This window comes from Pezoporus flaviventris, unplaced genomic scaffold, assembly GCF_033815535.1.
Source record: "Pezoporus flaviventris isolate CSIRO_AGI_PZ_B2104156 unplaced genomic scaffold, CSIRO_AGI_Pfla_v1 ptg000007l, whole genome shotgun sequence".
Taxonomy (NCBI): Eukaryota; Metazoa; Chordata; class Aves; order Psittaciformes; family Psittacidae; genus Pezoporus; species Pezoporus flaviventris.
The window spans coordinates 74,179,714-74,194,232 of NW_026892555.1; the positions used below are offsets into that span (position 1 = coordinate 74,179,714).

Genomic DNA, 14,519 nt, shown 5'->3' on the forward strand with positions numbered 1-14,519 from the left:
AAGTTCAGCTCCAAATAGGTTTTGGCCTTTCTGATTTCAATTTGCCTTCTCCAGAAATAATGGAGAAATTGAAGTTACCATATGAAGTACCACAGTAGAAATACATTCAACTTCTAGATCAAAACAGGCATAAGATTAGAAATCAAATTCTATATTCTTTGAAGGAATGGTGTAAGCTTTTTCTTCACTGCAATAAGGCATTACATGTTGAAACCTTCATCCAGCAGGGAATGCAGATGGCTAATTTCTGAAATGTCTCAGGAAGCTTTGCACAAAGAGAAATGAAAACTGATTTTCCCTACTATAAAATAACTAATGTGCCACAAAATGAGAATACAGCTGATGATGATCTTTTAGAATAATAGAAACACAGAATAGTTAGGGTTGGAAAGGACCTTAAGATCATCTAGTTCCAACCCCCCTGCTGTGGGCAGGGACACCTTGCACTAAACCATGTCCCCCAAGCCCTCATCCAACCTAGCCTTGAACACTGCCAGGGATGTAGCACTCACAGCTTCCATGGACTACCCATTCCAGTGTCTCACCACCCACACAGTAAAGAACTTCTTCCTTATATCCAATCTAAACTTCCCCTGTTTAAGTTTGAACCCATTAATTCTTGTCCTGTCACTACAGTCTCTAATGAAGAGTCCCTCTCCAGCATCCCTATAGGACCCCTTCAGATACTGGAAGGCTGCTATGAGGTCTCCACGCAGCCTTCTCTTCTCCAGGCTGAACAGCCCCAACTTCCTCAGCCTGTCTTCATACGGGAGGTGCTCCAATCCCCTGATCATCCTCGTGGCCCTCCTCTGGACTTTTCAAGTAATGCTTATTATTAATGCAGATTAGGAGTAAAAAAAGGTGACTGAAAAAAAATCCATTCAAACTTAAGTCTGACAAAATAGAAATCTTCACAAACATCTAGAATACCAAACAGAAGACATACAAATTAATATGCTTTTATGAAACAATTTTACTTCTCTGTATGCATACATGTGCATTGTTATATTCAAAGGAGCTACTGAGTTCATTAATCCAGGTATGAATTATGTGAACAGTTCAGGTAGAGCATTAATGCCTAGGTTTATAACAACACAAGATTCATGACATAAAAATATGTATTTTAAAAAACAGTCTACCAAATGAACCAGGAAAACATTAATACCTGTTACCATATGACTTCTTCACATCAGGGAAGGGTTGTAATGAGGAGGAGTATAGGTGATTAGAACAACTAACAGTGAGAAAATTTAAAGGGCAAACACTCAGCTGCATAATTTAGACCCACAGAGAAGCTTGCATATTTTTTCCCTTTAACAGTTGGCCTCATAAATAGATTAACTATGCCTATAAATCTTGCATCGTAACTACAGACTAACAGCCTACTTTATTGCATAAAAGGCAACAAAAAAGAAAAAATCAAGGGACACTATATATCATATATATATTCAAATTTACAGTAAGAAAATATAAAGTAGCTCCTTGCACGACCACAGATAAACTGAGAGGGAGCAGATACAGTCACCATCTCAAGAGAATCAGAAGCTAAACTGCATGTCGTGGGGATATCTGGAAGAGTAAGCATCTCAGGAATCTCATCATAGATGAAAAGGGGAGGAAACACAATAATTTCTGTTCAGATTAAATGGATGACATCCAGACAGATTTCTTTCAATGCTTTTATTCCCAACACATAAGGCAATGTAGCTAGGTATGGTCTTCACAAACCAAAGCACACCAAAACTACCTGACAGTGGCAACGCTCTCTCATACACAGAAAATCTAGCAAGGTTTTAAGTACTGAACAATTTCTCAAGCCAAATAAGGGAACACACCTGCATATCTCCCACACACCACTTGTACAGAAAATTGTCATTTGTATCTGTTTTTTCACACATTCATGGAATCAACTTTAGTTCATTTTCTAAAATTAAATGAAAAGTGCTTAGTGGGCTTACAGTCAGCCTTGAAATATTCACCTATTACTAAAGCAATAAGTATATTAGAGTCATTAACTATCTCTTCTTCATTTATGAAGGCACCGCTGTGGCATACGTTATCAATGAATTTATATTTCTGTGTCTGACAGTGAAACTGGCAAGTAAAAAGTCCAGCACCAGCAGCCATGCTGATTCAGTATCAGCAAACAGGCACTGTGTTGAACCTGTTTGAGTAGCTATCAAATTTATAATGGACAACTGTCCATTTTCTATAGTTTATCATGCAGCCTCACCATGAAAAACCTCTAGAGGAGATGCTGGTGCTGCCTAAATTGTGGGGTGCTTCCAAATCTTTATAGACTGCGGTGGGGAGAAGTCGCTGTTAAGTACACCTTTTTGCAATGCTTTTAAATCCCAATACACATCACAGTGGTATATCCAGCCCTACTTTCAGAGACAGAGATACTTACCTAGTGTTATATCTGGTTTTGTAATACAGGGCTTGTGCACACAGAAAGGGCACAGGATGAAACTACACTTAATCTCAAGAATGTATTCGCTATTGTCCTGGTTTCAGCTGGGATACAGTTTATTTTATTCCTAGTACCTGATGTTGTTTCAAAGCACCCTAGAGGATAATTCTTAAAGATACCTATTTACATCCAGACTCTGGACTATGAAATACATAGAAGTGAAAGAAGTTAGAAAATTTTTGCATTCTGCTTTTTTCTTTAATTTTTCACTGAAAAATTGCTGAAAAATGCTTAACAATGAGAAGATAAACTAACAGATTTCCTAGACTGAGAGCCTGGTAATGGTTTGCAAAAGACCCAATTTAAATCTTAATTACACAGCCAGGCAAATAACTGCACTGTGTTTTACTGTTGGGGTAGATGGATAGTCATGACCATGGAATAACACTGCAACATGAATTGCAGGTTACAGTGATAAGACTACCACCCTAACCAGCAAAATGTCATTCCAGATTAATCAGATCATTATATTGGAGGGCACTACACACCTAAGAAAGGGAAGCTCAACACAGATTCCCAAGAGCTGGGACCGTGTGAAAAACATAAAGAGTAATGCTTTATGAGGACTTAAGGAAAAAGAAACGTGACAACTGAAGGAACATAGATGAAATTTGATAAGTACTACACACATTTTGGAACAACTAATGAAATAGACTACAAGAAGCTATTTGCTGTATGACAATCCAGGCCAAAGAAATTGAGGGAATACTAACATAAGTATTTCTTGCATGCTATCAATTAGATAACTAGTGGCGGGTTTTCACTTACAAAAGCTGGTGGAACAAGTTGCTATTATTACCAAAAAGGTAAATTTCTGTACATAAGGAAACAAGACATCATACCACATTATGCAAACAAAGGGGACAAAGGGCTGTGACTGATCAAAGACCCCTGCCCCGTGCAGCCCCTGTTCCACACCCACATTGAAGGAATGTTCGGAAGAGGTAAATTGAACTAACATGACCTGAAGGCTCAGGGGAGAATAATGATGTGATTAATCACAACTGCTAAAAAGGAAGCCAAACTCATGTCAATGCCAAAGGAAAACCCAAAGGTGCCTTTGTTTCACACAAACTGACTGTATCAGCAAGGTATTTCAACTGTTTGTGTAACTGCTTGTCTCTGAATGTAAGGAATGCAGACCCAGAGCAAAACAATATCAGTTCTGGGGTGCTTCTGGTTAAAATAACATAATATACGCATTGGATCTGCTTATAACTCTAATCAAGAGCATCTTTTACTCATATAACTGCAAGAGGTATTTAGCTTAAAGCTTTGTGCTTTTCTGCAGAGCCCAGTCATCCCCTCAGCAAGTGACCTTGCCTGCTGTGATTTCACCTACAATTAGTGACTGCTGAAGTGCCAACGCAACAGCAGACTCCAGGCAAGTGGGCTGAGCTGGGACACACCTCCTGCCAAAGGAGCCTCACTTCCCAGCAGTTGCTAGCCTTGAATTCCAGGCACAGGACAGATCACCCTATTAGACTTGCAGAGTGCTGGAGGAAGGAATATTTCCCCCATTGTGGAGCTTGCTGGATACCTTTATATGAATTATGTGGAACACATAATGAACCAAGTAATCGCCTAGTTTTGTACCAAGTTTGCAAGACCTCAGTACTGAGTGTTGCCAGGATTTTTCTGTCTGAACTTTTCATGATCTGCCTGCAGCTTTGTTTTACTTGGTTCAGCTGTAACAGCAATTTTCATAATCCAGCAAGTGCCTATGGCTAACTTGACTATAGTTTATACAGACAGAAGTATAAAGCAGTCATTCTGTCCAGAACAAGGTATTTAATGCGACTGACACAATGAGATACAGACCTGTCATGACAGCAGTGCCCTTCAGAAGTGAAGGCAGAGTATCATAGTATAGGCATGAAGGGAAAAGAGATGGGCCACCAACTTGGCCCTGGAGACCCCACATATATAAACAAGGAGACCCCACAGCTATAAGCAAATCAGTAAGACCAGCATGGGGGGCATACATGTGGTTAAGCCCAATATAAAAAAAGCCAACCACAAACAGGAGAACTCTTGTGAGAGCTGCAAGCTTCAGCTGACTTCAGCATTCCTTTCTGGTGACTGGGGGATGCTCAGTGCCATGATGGTGAGCATATTCTAGATAATCAGATGCACATTTATATTATGTCAATTTTATAGTGCAGCTGCTATACTCCACTAGCTGTAGTTTCTAATTAAATTGAGACTTGAGTGCATTGTTGTGTCACTGTACTAAATTAAAAACCCCTGTAACGTCAATTAAACTTTGTACTAAGTCCTCCACATGTGGAATATCTAAAGGACCATGGTTGAAGAATATTGCACTAGACAGGTCTCAACAATAAAAACGGGTAACATCTTAGGAAAGATTCCAAAATGCAAGTCACTATCATCTCATTATATCTATCCCTTAAATAATAAGAAGTAAATAAGCAGAAAAAAAAAATTAAAAAAAAAAAATCTTTCAGTGCAATCTTTTCAAAAATAAAAAGGAGAAAAAACTCCTCAGGACCTGGATTAGCTGTTTGCACAGAAAAGGAAAATGTACATACAAAGAGCAGCAGGGAGCCCATGCAAAAGGCTTCACTGTTACACGTTACAGGACATACACGTAAACCTCCCTCCAAAACAGTGAGTGATGTTCTACCAAAAAAGCAATGTTAACACTGAGGGAAAACAATTCATTATGAATTAAGCAGTTAATTTGTCTAGAACTTTACTATGAATCTTCAAATCTTTTTAAAGATTAGTATCTTTTACTGGCCTTTTATCCCTTTACACTGCAAAGATTCTCAGAGACAACTGTAAGTTTCTGTCACCAGATATTTCAAAAATAAATGCTTAATTTTCAACACGGCGGGGGGGGACGGGGGACGGACGGGGACGGGGACGACGACACTAAACCAAAAACACAACCCCCAATTTATTGTGTGATTCTAGACTGGTTTAGTGTTATCATAACTACATAGCTCACAGGCAAAATTAAGCTTATTTGGGTAGTAATGTACCTGAACTCTCAGGTAAAGACTGAAGTTTCGCCATAGCTGAGCATTTGCTGAGTTCCAGTTTTCTTGTTTGGGAATAAACAGAATTGTAACATATTTTATCAAAGTGTAACATGCACAGCATTCAACTACCCAGGAAGTATTTTTTCCTTGGAATACAAAAGATTTAAATTACCCCCCGAAAAATACAGTTCCACTTATCAGTAAATGCATCAGGAGTAGAAAATGCCATCATGTGACAAAACACATCGATACATAAAATTACATAAAAGGAACAAAAATTGCTAAAGCAATCATAAAAATTAAATCTTCAAAAACCCCTTTTAAAACTGAAGTTGTAAAAGCAGGCTGCATGAAAAGTACTGGCAAGACAAATTAAAGGAGAAGGGTCCAGAGAGTGCTTTCAGTGTTTAATTTCTAGAGAAGAGAAGACAGAAGTCACAACAATCACTACGTGAAGTGTTCACCAGTTGTTTTTTTTAACAGCACTTTCTTTTATCTCTAGAATAGGTGTGCTGGTTTTGGAAGCCATGGCACTCACAGCCTCATATACTCTCTATGCAAATTAAAACTACTATTGATGGATATTGTTTTATTCAAGCATAGAAAGAGAAAAATACTGAAAGCAGGTAAGATAGCTAAGCCTCAGGAACATAAAGTACACAGAAACATAACTGTGACTTCCTTTATGACAAGCTAGTGGAGCAGGGATGGGGATACACACCCAAAGCCACCACTTCCCTGTACATTTAAATAGGGATGTTACATTGGACTTTGCATCATTCGAAACACTACAAAAAAGTTGACTAAACCGGCAGCTTGAAGTATATTTTTATAGCAACTGTGCTGAAGAGTCTAGTTCTTGAAAACAAGTTGGCAAATTGATCCAACCACCCTTTGCCAAAAGAGAAAACAACACACTCAACCCCCCATAACACAAAGCTGCTTCTTATCTTTTCAGACAGTTATTTTTAGCTTTCCCAGGTTCCCCCAGCAGCACTCCCCACATGGGAATGCTTAAGTCCATGTCTGTCAGTACAACAGAAGGAGCTGCATCAGATACAGGAAGAAGCACAACTTGACCAGCCACTTCTCTAACTATTTTAAGTTCATTAAGATCTCCCTCTCAAGTGATTAAGAGTGACATCCTATTTCACTATGATGGTTAAAAGACTTGGGGTTTGGTGTGAAAATACTTTACATTTTAAAAGGCCCCAATGAACGATACCAGAGGAAAAGAAATCAACAGTGTTAAAATGTTACAAATGTAATACATTAAAATGTTAAGAAATTTAATACAATAAAATTTAAATTTATTAAAATTGAGATCAGTATTATTACTTTCTTATGGTAGCTTTATTCAAAGTTTGAAATTCTTCCAGTATTAGCAAAAGAAAAAAGTTAACGCAGAAGTGCTTGTGGAGCAGCAAAAAGTGTGTTCACACACTGGCTGCATGCTAAGAAAGGATATTTTGCCTTTCTTTGTGATGCCCTTTAATAGTGTTTTAAATCAGCATTAGACTGAGCTATCACTAAGTGGCATTCTACCCAGCTTCTTTGAAATTCTTGGCTTTGAACTACTAATTTTCAACATTACTTTAAGTCAAAATAGCATCATATTTAACTCTACTTTTGTTCTGATAATTAGCATTTTATTCCCTCTCTTCAAAGATGGTTTTACTGTGAGGATATATTCTCTCCCAATACTTTTCGATCAGACTAAATCTTCACAGAAGCCCTTCCACTCCCAGCTCATTTCAACCAATCCCCAAAATACATATTTTGGATTATGACCACAGTGAAGTAATTTTTAGTTTCTTCATACTGCACCTACTATGGCTGTCACCTCTTTCGCGTGACTTCCAGGATACAGGTTTCTGAACAGACATTACTTATCTAGGTCTCTGGTCTTGTAAACCACCATTTCCTGAGAAGCACAACACGAGTATGCTCATGGCTGCTCTGGAGAGCTCTGTGAAACCAGTCCCAGACTAAACCAAGAACTTGAGAATCCTATAGAGCAGGGTATACAGTTGCTATGTTAAATTATTCCCTTCACTAGCAATTGCAATGATGCTTTTCAAAACTTATCCATCAAAGTCCCCATTTCCAGTAGTGGAATCATACATTCCAAAAGCAGTTCCCATCAACTGGAGGACATATTTGGGAAGCAATAGCTGTACTCACAAAGCTCTTTATTTCAACAGTACACTCGTCTATCCAGAAACAGTATAGCATCCACTGTATAGACTTGTACTACGAAGTTTAGTTCTTACCTAAAAATCAATATATTAATGAAAATAGAAAGATGGCAAAAAAGAAGAGGAATATCTCTCTGGAGTATTCTAAAATCTCATTGGAAACAAGGGAGTTCTGTAACTAAGGAAGTAAGTATACTGACATGCTACTTAGAGAGACAATGAAAGAAATATATATTGATTGAGTACAATTGGCATGGGTCTGAAATAGAGCTGCGAAAACTTTTAAAGGCAGAGATAAAGCCTGATGTTTGAGGGTAAGCGAGACATGAATGTATTGTAATTGAACCTATTTAGAAAAGCTACAGAATACCCAAGGTTACTAGAGTAATTACTTGTTCCTACAAGGCAAGAATGAGATTTTATTTTTGTGAATATCACATATTACAATATGTCATGCATTACATTAGGGAAAATGGCTGCAAAAGTCATTCTGCAATCAGAACTGAGGCCCAATATTTGGATGACTGTATGAAATATCATGACCTGCTGGTCAGACCAGATGAACTCACATGTCTCTTCTGGCCTTAAAACCTTAAAAAATCCTCTGAACTGAAACATCCATCTAGATAAGTTATTTTGTTCTAAAACTTCCATTTAAAGACATGGGAAAAACAACACGGCACAGGAAAGAGAAGAAATTAAATCTTTGAACTTCTACAGTCACTTCTATCTGAAATTTTACTTACATACACATATGCAAGATGTGCATGACACACACAACCCCATTTCCAAACAGTACTAACACCTCACATACAAGATCACTTAAGTCATGTTTATCAGACTAGTTTTAAACACAATTTGACAGACAAGTAGCTTTCTAATGGGAAAACTGATAAATATTTAAAAGTAATAGAAGCTACTTTATTAAAAAAGTGAGCATTATAAATCCAAAATAAGTATCTTTATTTGAAATAGGTAGATAAAAAGGATTCAGAAGAAATATTAAACATTACACAACTTTTTCTTTGCATAAGTTTTCTGAAAAGAGCTGTCCTCTGAAACAGCCTACTACTAAAATGGTAAAGGAAACTAGTCACAAGCAAACTAAAACAAATGTATGATACTATTTCTGAGCGGAATACAGTTGTTGGTGCTTCAAGATGAATCTCACTCTTAGGAATTCATTTTATCTTGTGTCCTCAAAGTGTTTTTATTAAGAGAATATGCCAAAACAAGCTTCTGTTAGGTCACTGTCACCACATTCCTCCTCGGCTTCCAAGGAAGCAGCTTCTGTATGCACAAGAACCAAAGTATTGTGTATGACATACAGCTGGAGACTTCTAGGAAACACATTAGCTTACAACATGTTTACATCTACATGCTCACTCAACAGATTCTTCCAAACAGCATTATCAATAGCTCTCTTTCTAAAATTGCTTTAACACTGAGTGGGATCAGAAGTCTCTTGCACAGGTGGAAATTCCCAATCAGAAACGTATCATGCTTTTTGTGGAAGAAATAGTTGTACCTATCACATGTGTTCTCATAAATCAGAGTCCTGATATCACACATTGCTTGTTGAATATTTTTCCCATATTTACAGAAACAAACACAGATGACAAAGCAGAAACAAATGGCCTTATGTTTTCTAAAACCCATAAAGCACTGGGCCAAATGAGTTTGCCAGTACGTAAGAAGAAAAAAAAAAAAAAATCCTTTTTCATACAGATGTTTTAACACTACTTGATTTCAGTTTAAAGAACTGGATGCAGACTGTCTAAAAGCAAACAGACAGACTAAAAAGGCCCAACAGCTTTCACTTTCTCAGAAGTTATTAACCCTTCCTCTTCATGAGGACAGCTTGAAAACACTGAAAACAAAGCTCAGTGCCTGACATTTTAACCTCACGATTTCTCACACATACAGTGCATGATTCTGACTTCTTCTCCAGCTGTGTCAGCTGACCTTTTAGAAAGTTAGCAACAAAGAGAAAAAAAAACAAAACCATGAAAGATTCATTCTTTATCCATCACTTCTTCTCAACTGCATCTCAGAAGTCTGAAACCTGAAAGTGATTCAACATGCATGCCCACAGGTAAAATACAAAACATACACTAAAGGAAAGACTTTGGGGTTTTCAGTTCCTAAAATCAACCTGACTTGTCAACATTGGCATACAGGCTTCAGTTTCTACTTTGACAGAAATCCCCCGCTTGAAAAACACGTGGGCTATACCTTCTGATCCAGTCATGACCAGCACAAATGCCACTTTACGTTTGACATAGCAAGCACAGCTTTTTAGACCAAATAATTTTTTCAGACCAAACAAGTCTCCTCAAAATAAGAATGCACATGGGTATCTGTTCTTCGAGCTAAGCACTGCAAAGCTTCACTTTTTGTGAATTATGTTTCGCATAGGAAATTTAAGTAGAACAAATGAGGACAATGTCTATGACTTCTCTGCATATTCCATGTATCCCACCCTCTTCAAAGACTGCAAGTACCTGTTACAGTCAACAGTACCATAAATACTGCAATCACTCAAAGATACCATTCTAGTTATTTCATGAGAAGTAACACATGAAGGTGCCACAAATGTTTCAGAGAATAAAAAAAATAAGGAAACTTCTTAACATCAGCACAGATGAAGAAAACATAACCAATTTGATTCACTGATTATGAACTCACCTTTTTCTTTATTAGCAATAATTTTGACTGTCTGTGTTCCTATTTCTAAAACTCTATGTATATTTTCACCTACAAAGGGCACTAACACAAATTCACATGCCAGGCAGTAAATCATTCCTCCTTCTAAAAAGCAGAGGGTTACTGATCTGAACCATCAGTTAGAAACTTACTTCATTTACTCCCCTAATATCCCCTAATGCAGAATCAGTGTCATGGATTTCAACTGCCTGAAGCACACGGTGATGACCTGACCCAGAATTGTTCCGACAGAACATTACAGAAGTTTGTCAAGACACACAGCATTCTGGGGAATAGAAAAGGCTCAAAAGCAGGTTTGTGTGCATTTGGTTGTTTTGTTTTGTTGGTTGTTTTTTTTTGTTTGGTTAGTTGGTTGGATTTGGGGTTTTTTTTGGTTGGTTGTTTCTTTTTTTTCCAAAATCTTTACTACACATAAAAAAAAGAAAAAAGAATATTGAAGTTTACTTAACAACAGCTGTGAAATTTTGGTACTCTGTACCCCTGTAACTCAAGAGATTATCCTGTTAGCAGTACCTTTTGTTAGCTGGCTAAGTTGTTCTTGGGGATAACAGAATGCAGAATTCCTTTGTTACAGGCTCCTTCTTGCTGGGGTTCACAGGCATCGGAAATCACTTTGCTAATATTTTACTACTTAAAATCCACCTAATCTAGTCGATTCAGCACCAATTCACCCCAGTACTCAATTCACTGATTTATGGGGATGGAAGGTTCAGCTGCAAAATACATGACCAGGTATAAACTATTAATATCACCACAAAACCCAACAACAGAGAAGAACTCTTCACTATTCAATACTGTATTTCACACTGTAAAAGCAGACGCAGCATTATCTTCTGCCTATGTAACTTCCCTGTGCATTTTTTCAACATTAGAGAGTCAAAAGCTAAGGCAGATATTTTTCCTCAAAAACACAGTAACACAGGTTGAAACACTGGCAATGAACAGAGGTACAGGCTGAAACATTACTGGTACGTGGCCAAGTATTGTTATTGTCCCATAAGAGAATATGCATAAAACCATCTAAACCATGGGTAATTCCAATACAACATGCCATGAGTCTTAAGACAAAACTCCATGCTACAAGCTTGCTATCTTGCACTCCTCTTTTCAGAACCAGAAAATACAAGTAACTTTTACCACCCAAAAGAGACAACCTGTACACATTAAAAAGAAAAAAATAAAAGGTCATAATTTTTATAAAAGCCCAAGGACTGAACAGCTATTACTCCGATGGCAATATTATAAGCTGAATTCATGCATTGATTTTACTAAAGAAGCAATGAATGATCACAACTTTATAGTTGGAGAACCAATTTAGACACAATCAGCAAGGAGAAAGCTGACTAAAAGAAGGTATCTTCTAATGTCTCTCTTTTGGATACCTACTGCTGCTGTTGAGCCAAATAAGGGAGCGATGGAAACCAGATGTTTTCATGAACTGCGATATTAACCATCTCCTGATGTACAAAGAAGCACTAAAAAAAATCTCATACACCAGGCCCACAAAAATTTATAGTGAAACGTCCAAACCTGTCTTATAGGAGAGAATCACACTAAAGACCTTTCTTTCCGAAATTTCTAATACCTTTGATTTTAACCGTATGAGGTTGAAATACTCCGTCCCTACTCAAGCTTGTCCTAAAATAATCCCACATCAAGTTTAAAAAAACAAACAAAAAACATAAACAAAACAAACAAACAAAAACCCCCACATATACGTTACATTTTAAAATCCTAGGATTCTTATAAATCCCTTTAACTAAAAAGTCTAGGACAACACATCTTCTTCACAACTACTCATTTGTCTATAGTTTTTATATGCCATGGTTAAATGCTCTAAGTTCACACGCAGATTGCCAACAAGAACAGGAGAGATCTCTGAAAACCACCATTCACAGTAAGAGTGAAAATGGAGAATAACATGAACAATTAGATTATATTAAATTAATTGTAGGACAGCACATGGAAGTATACTGAGACACAAAGAAATATTTAACATTCTTTGCAATGTGCGTGTGTGAACGAAATTGTTCAGACACCACCTACGAAACCTTTGTAAAAAAAGACTAAATCATATTATTGTTTTTCTAGCTTGCGGATGAAGCACTTACATACCTGTTCTTTAACTGAAGCTAGAATGGCAGAGGTGGTCTCAGTTTCAGAGCCATCACCATTAGATGTGTTCAGCACAGGACTAAGGGAACTTGTCTTGTCAGAAGACGAGGGCTGGTCTGGAACAGGCATAGTTTCTGCAGTTGACAGAAAAAACAATGATTTTGTTATTATAAACCTGATACGTATCATAAATCATATGCATATAAGAATAACAAAACTAATTCAAGGAAAAAAGTGTAGAACATGCTTATGTTCTGTAATATAGAATTAATCTATCACTTAATTAAAATTAAAACTAGGCCTAAATTAATTATAAAACAAAATATTAAATGATCTCCCAGTCTTATTCCAAAATATTCACCACAGTACATTTGGAGAAGATTCAAACCATTTACAGCTATGATTTTTGCATAGTGTTCCAGTGGCAGCATCCAACATAAAATTACAGTATCATGAAAGTAATGAATCATGAAATGCTTTGCAAACAGAAACCCAACAAATTATACATGACAGAAAACTAAAACATCTAATGTTGACTCTCTAACATGATGATTATTTAATATTTATTATATTTTAAGCCTAGGCAACTAGCTTTGCCTTTCTTCTAGTCTACAAGGTGATTTTGACAACATTTTATCAGAGTATTTTTGAGAAAAACAGCATACCAGTTGTTAAGCCATTTTGAGACATTTTACAAAAAAGATTCTTAGTACTGGAAGGCATTTCTAGTATTCATTTTTAGAGAGCAAAATGCCTGTGTAACTGTGGAAAAAATATATCTTTCTGAAGGCTAAGTTATAGGGTAGCATCTCTGTTTAAATGTCACTACAGGCACATCTCAGCAGGCAAGTTGTTCCACATTCCAGAATTCAAGGAGCAGAGAGGCAGCTTGCATGGTTATGCACAGGCAAGTTAGGATAAGGTCACGTTCATGTGGGAGCTGGCCAGAATTACTCTGTGGAAGAAAACTGACCCACAGTCTGCCAGCTGGATGTGCCCCCTGAAGAGCAGTGGGGATATTCAGAGGGATGTCACCAGAAGGGTCGTATATGCACAGGACTCTCCATTCACATCAATGGCAAAAACCCTGCCCTGGCTCCCTTCTGCTTTTCAAAGCTCATGTTTTCATAAAGTGTAACTTTTTCTGGATGAAATAAGAAGTCGGAAAAGAGTGGGAAAGGGTAGTTGGTAAAAGGAAATATAAAATTTAATACCCACAGCAAGCACCCCCACATCAGTCTGCCATAGGGCTCTAAAAGAAGGGGAGATGACTCTGAAGCCACAGTGCTACCCAAGAACACTCACTCAGCTCAGATAGGTAGCTTTTTCCTAAATCTCCCTGAAGCTCAGGGCACTGTCATAAATACGTAAGACAAAAACATGAAAGTACAGACTATTCATCAAAAAGCCAGTTATTTCTCCTAAGAGAAATCTCTCTAAATCTCAAGCCAAATTAGTTTATATATTGAAGCATGATATTAAACATAGTTTTAATTAAAGAAGCTACATATTTTCATACGGCTTCATTTCACAGTTTTTGTAAGCATATCACCTGAAGTGGCTCTGGCAATATCCCTGATCAGATAAGTACACTATTCAAAGTTTATCTTTAAAAATTGAGATGATATACAAGTGTCTGTCACAAGTGCAAGTATACTGTACAAAACTTCCGTATGATTCCAATACATCAATCTAAAAGGACTTTTGAGCTGTATTTTCCCATTTTTTTGCAAGACAGGAATCAGCTTGTATTGTAACAAGTTACGCAGTTTGTGGCACACTCTTTAAGTTGCTACTGTGTTGTAAAGTACTACATAAAAGACACGCACACACATTCATATACATACTTATTCTACTACCTTACTGTCCAACAATCTATTTTTTAAATTATTAACTGCCATATCATAATAGAAAACATTTTCTTCTCAGTATTGTAAGTTATCCAATAAAATAAAAACCAGCCTAACAGTTCCAGAATAGCTATAAAAGAGAGGCACT

General features: G+C 37.1%; 1 protein-coding gene across 3 annotated transcripts in view; it reads right to left on the minus strand.

Annotated features, from left to right (window-relative positions):
• CTNND2 (catenin delta 2) overlaps positions 1 to 14,519 on the minus strand; it is a 645,610-nt gene that overhangs the window by 510,839 nt on the left and 120,252 nt on the right. For all 3 annotated transcript variants that reach the window (XM_061449215.1, XM_061449216.1, XM_061449218.1), the window contains exon 2: positions 12,522 to 12,655. In XM_061449215.1, the coding sequence (XP_061305199.1) occupies positions 12,522 to 12,655 (134 nt within the window). The remainder of the gene's footprint in view (positions 1 to 12,521; positions 12,656 to 14,519) is intronic.